At 46.7% G+C, this 16,981-nt stretch overlaps 1 protein-coding gene across 12 annotated transcripts in view; it reads right to left on the bottom strand.

The window, feature by feature from the left end:
- Positions 1-16,981, bottom strand: part of LOC139761795 (uncharacterized) — a 256,120-nt gene that overhangs the window by 94,599 nt on the left and 144,540 nt on the right. For all 12 annotated transcript variants that reach the window (XR_011715620.1, XR_011715622.1, XR_011715621.1 and 9 more), the window contains one exon: positions 11,801-13,092. Coding sequence is in view for 2 of the 12 variants with exons in the window: in XM_071686264.1 (XP_071542365.1) it covers positions 11,801-13,057 (1,257 nt within the window). In the remaining 10 variants the exon portion in view is untranslated. The remainder of the gene's footprint in view (positions 1-11,800; positions 13,093-16,981) is intronic.

Here is a 16,981-nt window from a genome sequence, read left to right on the forward strand (position 1 = left end):
ATAGAGAACTGGAACGATGTGGTATAGAGGGGTCGACGTGCTGTTACATCTGTCCAAATTCATCCCCAAGTTTAGCTGTACTAACGCGTAGCAGTACTACCTGTTACGCTGGGAATTCATTAACGAGGAAGTCAGGATCTATGTCATTAACGGAGCCGCTGTATGAGGGATGGCGATCACACGAGGTCAAAACAGCCGCTGGCGCCAACGTGGCACCTGGCACCAGGGGTCATCACAACACACGGTCCTCCCACACGTCGTCCTCGTGTGGCACCAGTCACTACACTCCCTCCAGATTAATCAACTGCTTAATTGGCAAAATATCAAGAGTTTAAGAATAAGGAAAGTGACTGTGCTCAAGTTCTCATATGGAAGCTGTAAGAAGTTAAATTGTGTGCTCAAACGAGGCACGGTAACGTCCATAGTAGGTTCCCCATAGAATTAATACAATAAGAAAGTGACAGTTAATGACACGACAGACAATAAACCGAGCGTGGAAAATTGGAGGAGTGAATTAGTGAAGTAATTCACTAGTGAAACCTACCTCATTACCATGGTAACACAAGAGCTGACTCCTCGCATTACGCATAACAGAGACGAGATTAGGTTAGCAAGTCCCAGATCGGTGTACAGACAGTTTGTCGCTGATACAACCAGAGCTCTGCCTCGCCCGGGGAACGGAGCGTGAACATCTCACAACATTGGTGTGCTACACCCTGCCTCGACACGTCAGGTTATGTTTAGCACACAGTGTGCCACCGAGGAGGCTCACAGTTTGTATTTCAACAGGGTGTCTGGTTCCTGATTCCAGTCCTGCAGGATCCAAGGGCGTCTAAGCTACGGTGACATAAAAACACCAGATTGGCATAGCTGCAACGTGAGCCTTAGCAAGGGCGTACACAGGGCGTGCTTGACAGACTGCCAGCAACATATGCGCGGACCGACCTGATTCGGATCGCTAGGTCAAGAACGCACATACAGACAGACTGAGGCAAAGCCAGACACGGCTAAGATCTTAGCATATCTTGAGAACTTTTGTAACGAGATGATACTCCATGAAGTGACTTTTAATACAAGAGACTGTACGGCATTACCGTAGTCAGACTGTTAAATACACTTCCCATAATTCTTCCTCGTCCTATCAGTTCCATATTGTACGGGTCACCTCACTTGTTGGAAACACATGTGAATGTGTGTTTTAGGGATTTCGCATTATGTGTGGTGGTGGTGCTGCATGCCATATTACTATTATCTCTGTTTTTAGGTTTAGATATTGAATATAAATATGTTATCGGCCTTTCTCTAGCCACGAGGAATATGAGTGGTCACGGTAAACTTGGTATCCTGCCGCCTAATTGAGTCAATGTCTTTACCTAGGAATTCTGCTGAAGTCATGGCTTATGGTTCCTCATGGCACTCATGACTGATCATCACTACTGTTAAGCAACTCCTGGTCTATTTCGTAATTCCTCATCATTACCATTCTTACATCACCCCCCCCCCCACACACACACACACACACACACATCATTCCCTTTAAGGCCTGTCTACACGAGCGGGCCTGATCGGCGGGTTTGCACGTTAACGGGCAAATTCTGGCGGGCCTGCCCGTGAATGTTGTCCACACGACCGAAGTGATGAACAGCCGGGCCTGCCCGACGATGTTGCCAGTAGCGGGTGGAGTGCAGGTACGAGAACCATGGTGCCTAGCATTGTCAAGAAAAAGATTTTGTGCTCTATGATAATAGCTTTGTGTCTCAAGAAGAAAAAGAAGAAAAGGATATGGTGTAAAGATTGGTTAAAGAAAAGAAGTATGTTTGAAAGCACTGCAACAATACTTCATGAACTACAAAGTAGTGAGGAACACGACTTCAGAAATTACCTGAGGATGAGTGTAAGCACTTTTTACATCTTGTTATCAAAGGTGGAGCCATACATAGTGAAGAAAGACACAGTTATGAGAAACAGCATTACAGCAGAAGCTCGTCTGGAAGCAACTCTGCGATTTTTAACAAGTGGGTCTACTTATTCAGCTTCACATTCCAGAAACATGGATTCTTACGATAAAGGTCAATCAAAGTACTAGTAAGTGCTTTAGACCAAAAAATTGTTGGTGGCTCACTAGAGTTATCCTGGGCTGCCATCGTTAAATGTTCACTGTGCTACTATGCCGAGGGATGTGGGATGAAGGCCCGCTGTGGGTTCATGATATTATCTTGCGTCTGGCAGGGTAGAAACTCCAGCTACCGGGCACCAGCTCAGTGATTTCGCTCGGCGGGCTTTCGGGCAATTTGATCGTTTGCCCGTCAAATATGCCCGTTAACGGGCAAGCCCGCCGATCAGGCCCGCTCGTGTAGACAGGCCTTAACATGCGGTGTACCACAGGGCAACAAGATGGGGCCGTTCTGCTTCCTCATCCTTATCAATGACGCCCTAAAGGACACAAACCACCGCTGGAAGTACGTAGACGACTCCACCCTTGGCATCACTATTAACAACAACTTTCCTGACTTCATTGCTCTTTAGCACATCATCAACAACACCAAGAAAGTGACGATGCACATCAACCAAGGCACAGACAACATCCTGTTCCCTGACATCACACTAGGCTCTGACATCCTCCATGTAGTTAGAGACATCCAACTTCTTGGTGTCACAAGAGACGACGGTTTAAACTGGAAGAGTTACGTTATCACGATCATCATATCTTCCTCATACCGTCTGTACCTCCTCCGCCGAACGAATTACACGAGGCGTCCCACCAATCTTTACTCAAGCTAAGCTCACCTACTCCGCCCAAGCCTGGTCCAGCTCACTAACAGCTACACAGAGGGAACAGCTACAAAGAGTGCAGAAAAGGGCACGCAGAATCAACCTGGGCCTTTCTTACACCACTTACCAAGAGTCCCTCATATCGCTGAACCTGTCCACCATCACCGACCAGCACCAGCAGCTCATAAGGCAGTTTGGCAATAAACTGCTGAACCCCAGACCTCCTCCCCCTCGACGCCCCTCCACCGCGATCCTCTCGTCACCACAATCAAATTGTTCCAATCAGATTTCGTACAGCCAAACGGTCCTACACCTACAATTGTGAACTTCTTTCATAAACCATGAACAAGTGCATAGTTATGCAAGTGGGCAACTCAGTTTTCTGTTAATTAGGCTGTGTGTTATGTCAACTACCGTATTACTGTAACTAGTCATCACTTAATGTTCATGATGTATAAAATATAACAGTGACTCTGGAAACATTCCTGTATACCTGACACCCTGGCGATGTCGCACTAACATTTTATCACTTTATCATCTCTCCTTTGGCCTCGATTACCATCTGCAGACGTTTGGGCATTGAAGTGACAAGGTTCCTAAAGCATTTCAGGTCCATGTTTGGGTCAATACTGTCTTGAATACAATACTGTCTTGAATACCTGTGTGTGGCGAGGCACTGATCAGGCGTTCAAGGAAGCAGCCGCCTGATCGTGCGTTCTGATCGCCTAGTGCACCTAAAATTTGTTGTGTAGCCACATTTACTCCCTTCCAGGCTAGAATTCGGGCTTTCTCCTCCTTAAAACGGTAAGAGCCAAGTATCTTGAAGCCCAGGTGGAAGAAATACAGCGTCCAGAAGCGAAATTCACAATATGAAGTAGCAGCCAGCAAGAGTACAGAAAATACATTGTTCTCTCAAGATGGCCTGCACATTGTTCTCTCAAGATGGCCTGAGGCACAGTGAGGCGGATTGTTGGTGCTCACACCGTTGGAGACACCAGTTTCTGCGACCAGATGTGCGATGATTTCACTCTGAGAGCGTCATATGCTTGTACCCACGATAAACCTACGGCGGGTATCGCCTTTGAAAATATATGGGAGCGGACAATGTTTTCTGCCGACAATGTGTATTTTTATTTTTTCATCTTGTCGGCCTTTTCCCGCGTTAGCGAGGTAGCGCCAGGAACAGAAAGGCCGCATTCGCTCACATCCATTCTCTAGCAGTCGTGTCCAATGTAAAATCACAGCATCCTATCTTTTCTGTATACAAGAAGGTAGATAGAGATGCTTTATGGAATTCTCAGGAATATATAGTGTGGGAGAAAAACTCCTAGAAGCAGTGAGAATATTTTTCATCAAGGGTGTAAGGATTCTGTACGAGTAGGAAGAGACGAGAGTAAGTGGTTCAAGGTGAAGGTTGGTCTGCGGCAGGGGTGCGTGATGTTACCAAGGCTGTTTAGTTTGTTTATGGTTGGGGTGGCGAAGGAGGCAAATGCAACAGTCTTGGAGAGATGGTCGAGTATGCAGTTAGTGGGGATTGAGGGAACCTCAGAAGAGAGTCAACTGTTGTTTGGGGATGACACAACACTGGTGGCAGATTCAAGTGTGAAACTGCAGAAGTTGGTGACAATCTGGAAGTGTGTGTGTGTAAAAGGAGGCAGTTGAGAAGAAATGTAAATAAAAGCAAGGTTATTAGGTTTAGCACAGTTGGGGTGTGGGTTTGAATGGAGAAGAAGTGGTTTGAGATGTCGGAGAGTGGACATGGCAGCGAATAGAACCATGGAATCGAACGCGAGTCATAGGATTGGGAAAAGAGGCGAAGGTTCTGGAAGCATAGAAAAATATATGGGAAGCGAGATATTCATCTGAGAAGGCGGAAATGGGTATGTTTGAAGGAGCAGGAGGGTAGCCATGACATGGGTGGTGGTAGAGGAGCAGGAGGGTAGCCATGACATGGGTGGTGGTAGAGGAGCAGGAGGGTAGCCATGACATGGGTGGTGGTAGAGGAGCAGGAGGGTAGCCATGACATGGATGGTGGTAGAGGAGCAGGAGGGTAGCTTGACAGGGGTGGTGGTAGAGGAGCAGGAGGGTAGCCATGACATGGGTGGTGGTAGAGGAGCAGGAGGGTAGCCATGACATGGGTGGTGGTAGAGGAGCAGGAGGGTAGCCATGACATGGATGGTGGTAGAGGAGCAGGAGGGTAGCTTGACAGGGGTGGTGGGAGAGGGACAGGAGGGTAGCTTGACAGGGGTGGAGGTAGCTAAGGACGAGTAACCACATCAATGGCAGAGACGGTCCTTCAGACCCAGGTGGCCGCCCCAGCTGCCCCAGGACCCTCCTACTTCCTTGTTATACACCAGCCTAGCCACTGCTGCTGGCCACACCTGGGCCACGGCCGCAACTCTCGTCTCCAGAAGAAAAATAACCAACAAGAACATGAACAACATGATCATGTGAACGGCAGCATCATCATGACTATTTCCTCTCCCAATATCAACATGACCAGTACTATGATCACCACTACCACCATACCCAACGCCGCAGCTGCCCCTACCAATAGCACTCGTTCCTACCAAACACCACTATGACCACTGCAATCACCATTACTGCCTCTGTAAGTACCTACATGACCAGTACCTATACTACAACTGCGTCTGTCAGTACCTACACGACCAGTGCCGTGATCATTACTGCCTCTACCAGTACCTACATGACCAGTACCATCACCGCGACTGCCTCTACCAGTACCTACATGACCATTACCATCACCGATACTGCTTCTAACAGTACCTACAGGACCAGTACCATCACCACTACTGCCTCTCCCAGTAACTACATGACCAGTACCATCACCGCTATTACCTCTTCCACTACCACCATGACCAGTACCATCATCAACACTGCCTCTCCCACTACCACCATGACCAGTACCATCATCAACACTGCCTCTCCCACTACCACCATAACCAGCAATATCATCACCAGTACCTTTCCCACTACCATCATGACCAGTAGTATCATCACCACTGCCTCTCCCTCTACCACCATGACCAGTACCATCACCACTGCCTCTCCCACTACCATCATGACCAGTAGTATCATCACCACTGCCTCTCCCTCTACCACCATGACCAGTACCATCACCACTGCCTCTCCCACTACCATCATGACCAGTAGTATCATCACCACTGCCTCTCCATCTACCACCATGACCAGTACCATCACCACTGCCTCTCCCACTACCATCATGACCAGTAGTATCATCACCACTGCCTCTCCCTCTACCACCATGACCAGTACCATCACCACTGCCTCTCCCACTACCACCATGACCAGCAACATCATCACCACTGCATCTCCCACTACCATCATGACCAGTACCATAAACAACACTGCCCCTCCCACTACCACCATGATCAGTGCCATCATCACCACTGCCTCTCCCACTACCATCATCAACACTGCCTCTCCCACTACCATCATGACCAGTACCATTATCACTACTGCCTCCCCACTACCATCATGACCAGTACCATCATCACCACTGCCTCTCCCACTACCAACATCACCAGTACCATCATCACCACTGCCTCTCCCACCACCATCATGACCAGTACCATCATCAACACTGCCTCTCCCACTACCATCATGACCAGTACCATTATCACTACTGCCTCCCCCACTACCATCATGACCAGTACCATCATCACCACTGCCTCTCCCACTACCATCATGACCAGTACCATCATCAACACTGCCTCTCCCACTACCATTATGACCAGTACCATTATCACTACTGCCTCCCCCACTACCATCATGACCAGTACCATCATCACCACTGCCTCTCCCACTACCATCATGACCAGTACCATCATCACCACTGCCACTCCCACTACCATCATCACCACTGCCTCTCCCACTACCATCATGACCAGTACCCTCATCACCACTGCCTCTCCCACTACCATCATGACCAGTACCATCATCATCACTGCCTCTCCCACTACCATCATGACCAGTACCATCATCACCACTGCCTCTCCCACTACCATCATCAACACTGCCTCTCCCACTACCATCATGACCAGTACCATCATCACCACTGCCTCTCCCCCTACCATCATGACCAGTACCATCATCACCACTGCCTCTCCCACTACCATCATGACCAGTACCATCATCACCACTGCCTCTCCCACTACCACCATGACCAGTACCATCATCACCACTGCCTCTCACCCTACCATCATCACCACTGCCTCTCCCACTACCATCATGACCAGTACCATCATCACCACTGCCTCTCCCACTACCATCATGTCCAGTACCATCATCACCACTGCCTCTCCCACTACCACCATGACCAGTACCATACCATCATCATCACTGCCTCTCCTCCTAACATCATGACCAGTACCATCATCACCACTGCCTCTCTCACTACCATCATGACCAGTACCATCATCACCACTGCCTCTCCCACTACCACCATGACCAGTACCATCATCACCACTGCCTCTCCCACTACCATCATGTCCAGTACCATCATCACCACTGCCTCTCCCACTACCACCATGACCAGTACCATACCATCATCATCACTGCCTCTCCTCCTAACATCATGACCAGTACCATCATCACCACTGCCTCTCTCACTACCATCATGACCAGTACCATCATCACCACTGCCTCTCCCACTACCACCATGACCAGTACCATCATCACCACTGCCTCTCCCACTACCATCATGTCCAGTACCATCACCACCACTGCCTCTCCCACTACCATCATGACCAGTACCACCATCACAACTCTCTACCACTACCATCATCACCACTGCCTCTCACCCTACCATCATCACCACTGCCTCTCCCACTACCATCATGACCAGTACCATCATCACCACTGCCTCTCCCACTACCACCATGACCAGTACCATCATCACCACTGCCTCTCCCACTACCATCATGACCAGTACCACCATCACCACTCTCTACCACTACCATCATCACCACTGCCTCTCCCACTACCATCATCACCACTGCCTCTCCCACTACCATCATCACCACTGCCTCTCCCACTACCATCATCACCAGTACCATCATCACCACTGCCTGTCCCACTACCATCAACAACACTGCCTCTCCCACTACCATCATGACCAGTACCATCATCACCACTGCCTCTCCCACTACCACCATGACCAGTACCATCATCACCACTGCCTCTCCCACTACCACCATGACCTGTACCATCATCACCACTGCCTCCCCCACTACCATCATGGCCAGTACCATCTTCACCACTGCCTCTCCCACTACCACCATGACCAGTACCATCATCACCACTGCCTCTCCCACTACCACCATGACCAGTACCATCATCACCACTGCCTCTCCCACTACCACCATGACCAGTACCATCATCACCACTGCCTCCCCCACTACCATCATGGCCAGTACCATCTTCACCACTGCCTCTCCCACTACCATCATGACCAGTACCATCATCATCACTGCCTCTCACACTACCACCGTGACCAGTACCATCATCATCACTGCCTCTCCCACTACCACCATGACCAGTACCATTATCATCACTGCCTCTCCCACCACCATCACCACTGCCTCTCCCACTACCACCATGACCAGTACCACCATCACCACTGTCTCTCCCCTACCACCATGACCAGTACCATCATTACCACTGCCTCTCTCACTACCATCATGACCAGTACCATCACCACTGCCTCCCATTACCACCATGACCAGTACCATCATCACCACTGCCTCTCCCACTACCACCATGGCCAGTACCATCATCACCACTGCCTCTCCCACTACCACCAAGACCAGTACCATCATCACCACTGCCTCTCCCACTACCACCATGACCAGTACCATCATCACCACTGCCTCCCCCACTACCACCAAGACCAGTACCATCATCACCACTGCCTCTCCCACTACCACCATGACCAGTACCATCACCACCACTGCCTCTCCCACTACCACCAAGACCAGTACCATCATCAACACAGCCTCAGGAATTACCACTGTGATCACTGTCATCAATACCACTGCCTCGACCACTACCCAACTACTATGATCATATCAACATCAAGACTGCCTCAACGACTACCATGACTAGTACCATCGTCGCCAGTGCCTCTTACACTGCCACCATGAACAGCACCACTGCCAGTACAAACTCTATCACTACCACTGAAATCATTACCACTGTCTTCACTACTACTAAACCACTAATGAGTACAAACTCTATCACTACCACTGAAATCATTACCACTGCCCCTACCATTGTTACCATAATGCCTCTACCACTATCACCAAGGAACAACACCAGCACCACTATTGCGTCTACCACTGCCACCAGAACCAACACCGCCTTTTGACTAGTACTAATCTATCACCACAACTGCCTTCACCAAGATCACCATAACTAGAGCGCCTACCATCACCGCTACCATCACAACAACTGTTTCTGTCAGAACTATATACAGCTAACCAGGACAGTCAGCGTTGGCAATTGTCTCTTTCCGTGAGGTGTGAACCCTGCCAGGACTGACTTGCCACTTCGAAGCTTTCATTAATGATCTGGGGTGGGGCAGCGGAGGGGCTGACAAGGAAGGAAGAGCGGTGAGAGACGAGTACGTTGACAGGTGACACCTTCATACAACGCAACATAAAGCAAATCTAGAAATAAGGCGAAGCAAAAATGCTGACTGATGTGACTCACATATGACGTTTTTCGCAGCTTCTGCTGCAGCTGTGAATTATTCCACGATAGTGTAACTCTCCACCTCCCTCCCCCCTTAATCAGCACACACACACACACACACACACACACACAGGCCACGTCCTTCCCTCCATCCACAGAAGCACCTGTCACCAACTCGAGGGTGACCTTAACACCTGCTGCTGGGTTGGTCGTAAGGATGTATTTGGACAGTTACTTAACGACTTTGTTCTCATCATAACCCAGGAAGATGTCAAACATTATTAAGTGTAATTAATATGAACAAGGAGTATCATTTTGCCTCACGTCAGTTAACTGTTCCATATAATGTCTCACAGTTTACAGCTTAGGACAACAATATGGTGTTGGCTACAGTGTGCCTAGTGAGCTGTTGTGATGTGTGGAGAAGGTCGGTGTGGGTGGGGTCAGCACCACACATATGTTGTGGTGAGTCAGTCATCACTATGTATCATTGTAGATACCATGTTGTGGTGGTTGAGTCAGTCATCACTATGTATCATTGTAGATACCATATTGTGGTGGCTGAGTCAGTCATCACTATGTATCATTGTAGATACCATATTGTGGTGGCTGAGTCAGTCATCACTATGTATCACTGTAGATACCATACTGTGGTGTGGTGAGGTTTGGTCTGGATAAAGTAATAATAAATTACTGTCTGCTACACGTGTCATGTACAAATATAACCTGCGCTCCTTGTTGGCTTTCTACAATACCTACATCATGACAATGTATGTTAAGAAACGTGAGTTATACCAGCGCATCTGATGATCGTACTGATATACAGCATTTAATAAGACATAAATTAGTATCACGTAAGGTAAAGTCAATAAACTGGTAAAATGGGTATGAATAAAATGTTGGCAGGACAGGCAATGGAGATTGTCATTTTCTCATCTACTAGTATAGTAGGTTGAGCGACTTATTCGGCAAGTCAATTCAAAGTTCACCTTCAAAGACATCGTCATCTTATCGACTAATGCCAAGCTCAATATCTGTATGAATCCCTCATGACGACTCCCAGCTAACATGTGACGACCACCACCACCACACAACCTCACTCCCACCACACTCACGCCACAAGCATGGGAAACCCAACCATTGGCCTGATGTTTCCTGGTCTGACATTATGCAGTGCTTCTTACTTACTAAATCCCCATCACATGTTCAACATTACGAGAAACCAATGAAGTTTGAGTAACAAATATAACATAGATGAGAAATGTGTTCAAACATAAAGCATTTGAACAATCAAGTCTCAGCACAGAAAACTGGGGTGGTTTGCAGTGTAGCGAATAGGAAGAAACCAGTAAAGTGCTGTTGATTAATGACATCCTGCGCGAAGGTTAGTGCATAACCTCATCACTGATGTTAATATAATCCATCTAAAAACGTCTTCCTTCTGGTGCTTCAAGCTGGGATTACCAGAGGCGGACCCACACATCAGGCCTCACTTTCGTGTCTCATCCCACCAGCCTCATCCCGCCCATGGGGACCCCACCTCTAACTATTAAATCATGATCAAGTAATGGCTATCATCATTCATCATCAGTCTTTAATAATAGCCACTTCCAATATTATTTCCTACCTGGCTTAAGGTAACACCGACGCCACAATCAATGTATCAGTTGTGTCAAAGGATGAATGGCGTACTCTCAAGGCCTGAGCTCAGAGAACAGGCGCCTGTTTACCCCACGTTTGGTTCCGAACTCACGAGTTGATACTCAGGTTCACACACCCTCTTCTGCTCTCTCTCTCAACCACGCTCCTTTTATTACCACACATCTCTCTTACCCTTTCATTACTTACTCGATCAAACTACCTCACACCACATATTGTCCTTAGACATTTCATTCCCAATACATCCACCCTCCTTCGCACAGCCTTATCTACAGCCCATGCCTCGCAACCATATAATATTGTTAGAACCACTATTCCTTCAAACAAACCCATTTTTGCTCTTCCAGGTAATGTTCTTTTCTTCCACACATTCTTCAACGCTCCAGAACCTTCGCCCCCTTCCCCACCCTATGACTCACTTCCGCTTCTGCGTTTTGTAGAAGGCGACGAAAGGGGGCGGCAGTGGGGGTCCGGAACCCCCCTATTTGTATTTCGCGCGTTTGTGTGTGTGTGTGTGTGTGTGTGTGTGTAACATTTTATGAAAATGCCAAAATTCTCAGGAAAATGAATGAAACATTCAGATACATACTAGGTATATCTGACAACTTAATAAAACAGCAACAATTTCTCTTACTTTTTTCCTCGGCCGTCGTCTTTTTTTGGGAGGGGCGGCGCCCTTGGTCTGGTCAGCAGCATGGCAGCTCAGGGGACGCTTCATCCTGTGTCGCACGTGTGCCACTCCCTGGCCACAACTGTCCTCCTCCTCATCCAGGATTTCCTCCTGTACCAGAACTTGCTTGTCCTCCGTCGTACCTTGCCTTTTCCACTTAATTTTAAAGATATATCGAAGAAGTCGTATCAATTTCTTACGTTTATTGAAGTTTCTTCTCATCTCATTTTCTTCACGAAATGCCAAAAGGACGGATTCGGATGATGGTTTGGACAGAGCGTCTGGTGGAGTAACTAAAATATCGATAACTGAGGATACACCTAGAACCTCAGGACCTGTCACCTCAGGTTCTGGTGAGTTACCCTGACCAAGCTCTGGGTTTGCTGTGTCTGAGTGGTCACAGGGAGGTTCGTGAAGGGAGTTAGATGCCACCGAGTCACAACTGCCATTACTCTGCGATGCTGGGTCTTTACTACATCGCTTCAGGTTTAGCTTAGTGAACTGTTCTTGTATATCGGAGACATTTACTAATTCACTATTGCAGAGTGTCTGAGGACTCTCCAACCCTGCAGATGTTGAAACACGGTCGACAGTCATGTCTACGTCATCAGTCGGTTGGCCTTGTAAACTCCCGTTTTGTGTTTCCTGAGGGACAGGATCCTTCTCGGTGGCTCCGTCCTCCTTGGGCGAGGAAGCTTCGAGTAGCACATCCTCAGCAGGAGGAGCTGGGAGATCCTCAGTGGTCTTGACATCATTCTGAGGAGTTGAATTAAGAAGTTCTTCACTGTCTGAACTCCGTCTGACCCGAGATGGTTGTGATGCATCTTCTTGGGCGCTGCTCTCGTGTGAAGTAACAGTCGTGTCTAGCTTATGGCCAGTAGTGAGACTCCCTTGGTCACTCTCAGGAGGTGACTCGAGTCTCGAACTTCCAGTATCTGTGTGGTCGCAACGGTGAGAGGCTGGTACCTCGTCAGCACAGTTCATCGTAACGCTTGTTGTTGTGGACAAATGGTTCTGGTGGTTGCTGACGGTCCATCGTTGTTTGGTCCTTAGGGCGGTCATGGCAGGCCCCTCGGCACGGCCCACTCCTTGAATAACAACCTTCCGAGTCCGTCTCAGATCACTCGCATCCACCTTCAGTTTCTTCCTTCTTGGCTTCTTGAGGAGGTACTCACTAGGGGCTGTGGGTCGGTAAAGATTACTCTCGATGAAGTCCGACATCCAGGTTAAGTTGGGAAGTTCTTCAGCCCGTCATTCTATGGGAAGAGAAAATAAAGATATTGTTGTGCTTGTCAGGTAACTAAAACACTTTACTTAATTACGTAATGTGAATATGAAAGAAAACAACAATGATTACCATAACATGCACCACCTATTGTTTGTGATGAAAAAGAAGCATTCACTGTGCATGCTCCACACAGTAGTACAGCGTAAATCTAGAACAATCCGGATAAAACATGTTAAAGAAAACAATACCTCAGCATACTGTCGTGAGCCTCTTGTCTAAAAGTTGGTTTCACATTCTCAAAAAAAAAAAAAAAAGGTACAATTAGTATTCAAATATGAAAACACCATAAAGAAAGCCCTCATCACAAATAGCCTATCAAATAATACAGGTGTTGTTTATAAAGTCCCATGTAAAGACTGTAACCAATTCTATATTGGACAATCTGGGAAAGATTTGGGTACTAGGATCTCACAACATTAGTGTTACGCTAGCCCAACAGAACTGCGGCTTATTCCAACATAGCTGCCTTTGATCACCAAATCGACTGGGGAGGAGCTAAGACCATAGATAAATCAAACTGTTTCAGTGAAAGAAATGTAACCGAATCATGTTTGATCTCTGGCACATTTGATCATAATGCAAATATATTCTTTAGCCACTTTAAACGCGACAAACTGTTAAATGAAATAATCATTAAGAATATTCCCCCAAATAATCCTATACACACACCATGTAAAGAGAGGAAGGTCAGACACGTCTAATTACATGAGTTCCTACCTGCTTTCCGTGGGGATTAGTGAAGCCCCTTCTCACTGATACCCGAGTGCTTTTAATTAAGTAAACCCTTCAACACTTGAATCTCTCTCACTCTGTCTAAGGATAAATCAAACGAAAGTACTAACCGTTTCTTATTATATCTTTCCAGTGGTGATTGTTTATATATATATATATATATATATATATATATATATATATATATATATATATATATATACAGTGAGAGAGCTTGGGAAGTGAGTCAGTTGTTGTTCGCTGATGATACAGCGCTGGTGGCTGATTCATGTAAGAAACTGCAGAAGCTGGTGACTGAGTTTGGTAAAGTGTGTGAAAGAAGAAAGTTAAGAGTAAATGTGAATAAGAGCAAGGTTATTAGGTACAGTAGGGTTGAGGGTCAAGTCAATTGGAAGGTAAGTTTGAATGGAGAAAAACTGGAGGAAGTAAAGTGTTTTAGATATCTGTGAGTGGATCTGGCAGCGGATGGAACCATGGAAGCGGAAGTGAATCATAGGGTGGAGGAGGGGGCGAAAATTCTGGGAGCCTTGAAGAATGTTTGGAAGTCTAGAACATTATCTCGGAAAGCAAAAATGAGTATGTTTGAAGGAATAGTGGTTCCAACAATGTTGTATGGTTGCGAGGCGTGGGTTATGGATAGAGTTGTGCGCAGGAGGGTGTATGTGCTGGAAATGAGATGTTTGAGGACAATATGTGGTGTGAGGTGGTTTGGTCGAGTAAGTAATGTAAGGGTAAGAGAGATGTGTGGAAATAAAAAGAGCGTGGTTGAGAGAGCAGAAGAGGGTGTTTTGAAATGGTTTGGTCACATGGAGAGAATGAGTGAGGAAAGATTGACCAAGAGGATATATGTGTCAGAGGTGGAGGGAACGAGGAGAAGTGGGAGACCAAATTTTAGGTGGAAAGATGGAGTGAAAAAGATTTTGAGTGATCGGGGCCTGAACATGCAGGAGGGTGAAAGGCGTGCAAGGAATAGAGTGAATTGGAACGATGTGGTATACCGGGGTCGACGTGCTGTCAATGGATTGAACCAGGGCATGTGAAGCGTCTGGGGTAAACCATGGAAAGTTCTGTGGGGCCTGGATATGGAAAGGGAGCTGTGGTTTCGGTGCATTATAACATGACATCTAGAGACTGAGTGTGAACGAATGGGGCCTTTGGTGTCTTTTCCTAGCGCTACATCGCACACATGAGGGGGGAGGGGGTTGTTATTCCATGTGTGGCGAGGTGGCGATGGGAACAAATAAAGGCAGACAGTATGAATTATGTACATGTGTATATATGTATATGTCTGTGTGCGTATATATATATGTGTACATTGAGATGTATAGGTATGTATATTTGCGTGTGTGGACGTGTATGTATATACATGTGTATGTGGGCGGGTTGGGGCATTCTTTCGTCTGTTTCCTTGCGCTACCTCGCTAACGCGGGAGACAGCGACAAAGCAAAATAAATAAAAATAAATAAATAAATATATATATATATATATATATATATATATATATATATATATATATATATATATATATATATATGTTTTGCTTTGTCGCTGTCTCCCGCGTTAGCGAGGTAGCGCAAGGAAACAGACGAAAGAATGGCCCAACCCACCCACATACACATGTATATACATACACGTCCACACATTGCACAATATACATACCTATACATCTCAACGTATACATATATATACACACACAGAAATATATATATATATATATACAAATGTACATAATTCATACTGTCTGCCTTTATTCATTACCATCGCCACCCCTCCACACATGAAATAACAACCCCCTCCCCCCGCATGTGTGCGAGGTAGTGCTAGGAAAAGACAACAAAGGCCACATTCGTTCACACTCAGTCTCTAGCTGTCATGTATAAAGCACCGAAACCACAGCTCCCTTTCCACATTCAGGCCCCACAGAACTTTCCATGGTTTACCCCAAACGCTTCACATGCCCTGGTTCAATCCATTGACAGCACGTCGACCCCGGTATACCACATCGTTCCAATTCACTCTATTCCTTGTACGCCTTTCACCCTCCTGCATACTCAGGCCCCGTTCACTCAAAATCTTTTTCACTCCATCTTTCCACCTCCAATTTGGTCTCCCACTTCTCGTTCCCTCCACCTCTGACACATATATCCTCTTAGTCAATCTTTCCTCGCTCATTCTTTCCATGTGACCAAACCATTTCAAAACACGCTCTCTGCTCTCTCAACCACGCTCTTTATTTCCACACATCTCTCTTACCCTATTATTACTTACTCGATCAAACCACCTCACACCACATATTCTCCTCAAACATCTCATTTCCAGCACATCCATCCTCCTGCGCACAACTCTATCCATAACCCACACCTCGCAACCATACAACATTGTTGGTACCATTATTCCTTCAAACATACCCATTTTTGCTTTCCGAGATAATGGTCTCGACTTCCACACATTCTTCAACGCTTCCAGAACTTTCGCCCCCTCCCCCACCCTATGATTCACTTCCGCTTCCATGGTTCCATCCGCTGCCAAATCCACTCCCAGATGTCTAAAACACTTCACTTCCTCCAGTTTTTCTCCATTCAAACTTACCTCCCAGTTGACTTGTCCCTCAACCCTACTGTACCTAATAACCTTGCTCTTATTCACATTTACTCTCAGTTTTCTTCTTTCACACACTTTACCAAACTCAGTCACAACCATCTGCAGTTTCTCACACGAATCAACCACCAGCGCTGTATTATCAGCGAACAACTGACTCACTTCCCAAGCTCTTTCATTCACAACGGACTGCATACTTGCCCCTCTTTCCAAAACTCTTGCATTCACCTCCCTCACAACCCCATCCATAAACAAATTAAAGAACCATGGAGACATCACACACCCCTGCCGCAAACCTACATTCACTGAGAACCAATCACTTTCCTCTCTTCCTACACGTACACATGCCTTACATCCTCGATAAAAACTTTTCACTGCTTCTAACAACTTGCCTCCCACACCATATATTCTTAATACCTTCCACAGAGCATCTCTATCAACTCTATCATATGCCTTCTCCAGATCCATAAATGCTACATACAAATCCATTTGCTTTTATAAGTATTTCTCACAAACATCCTTCAAA

This window comes from Panulirus ornatus, chromosome 3 (assembly GCF_036320965.1).
Source record: "Panulirus ornatus isolate Po-2019 chromosome 3, ASM3632096v1, whole genome shotgun sequence".
Taxonomy (NCBI): domain Eukaryota; kingdom Metazoa; phylum Arthropoda; class Malacostraca; order Decapoda; family Palinuridae; genus Panulirus; species Panulirus ornatus.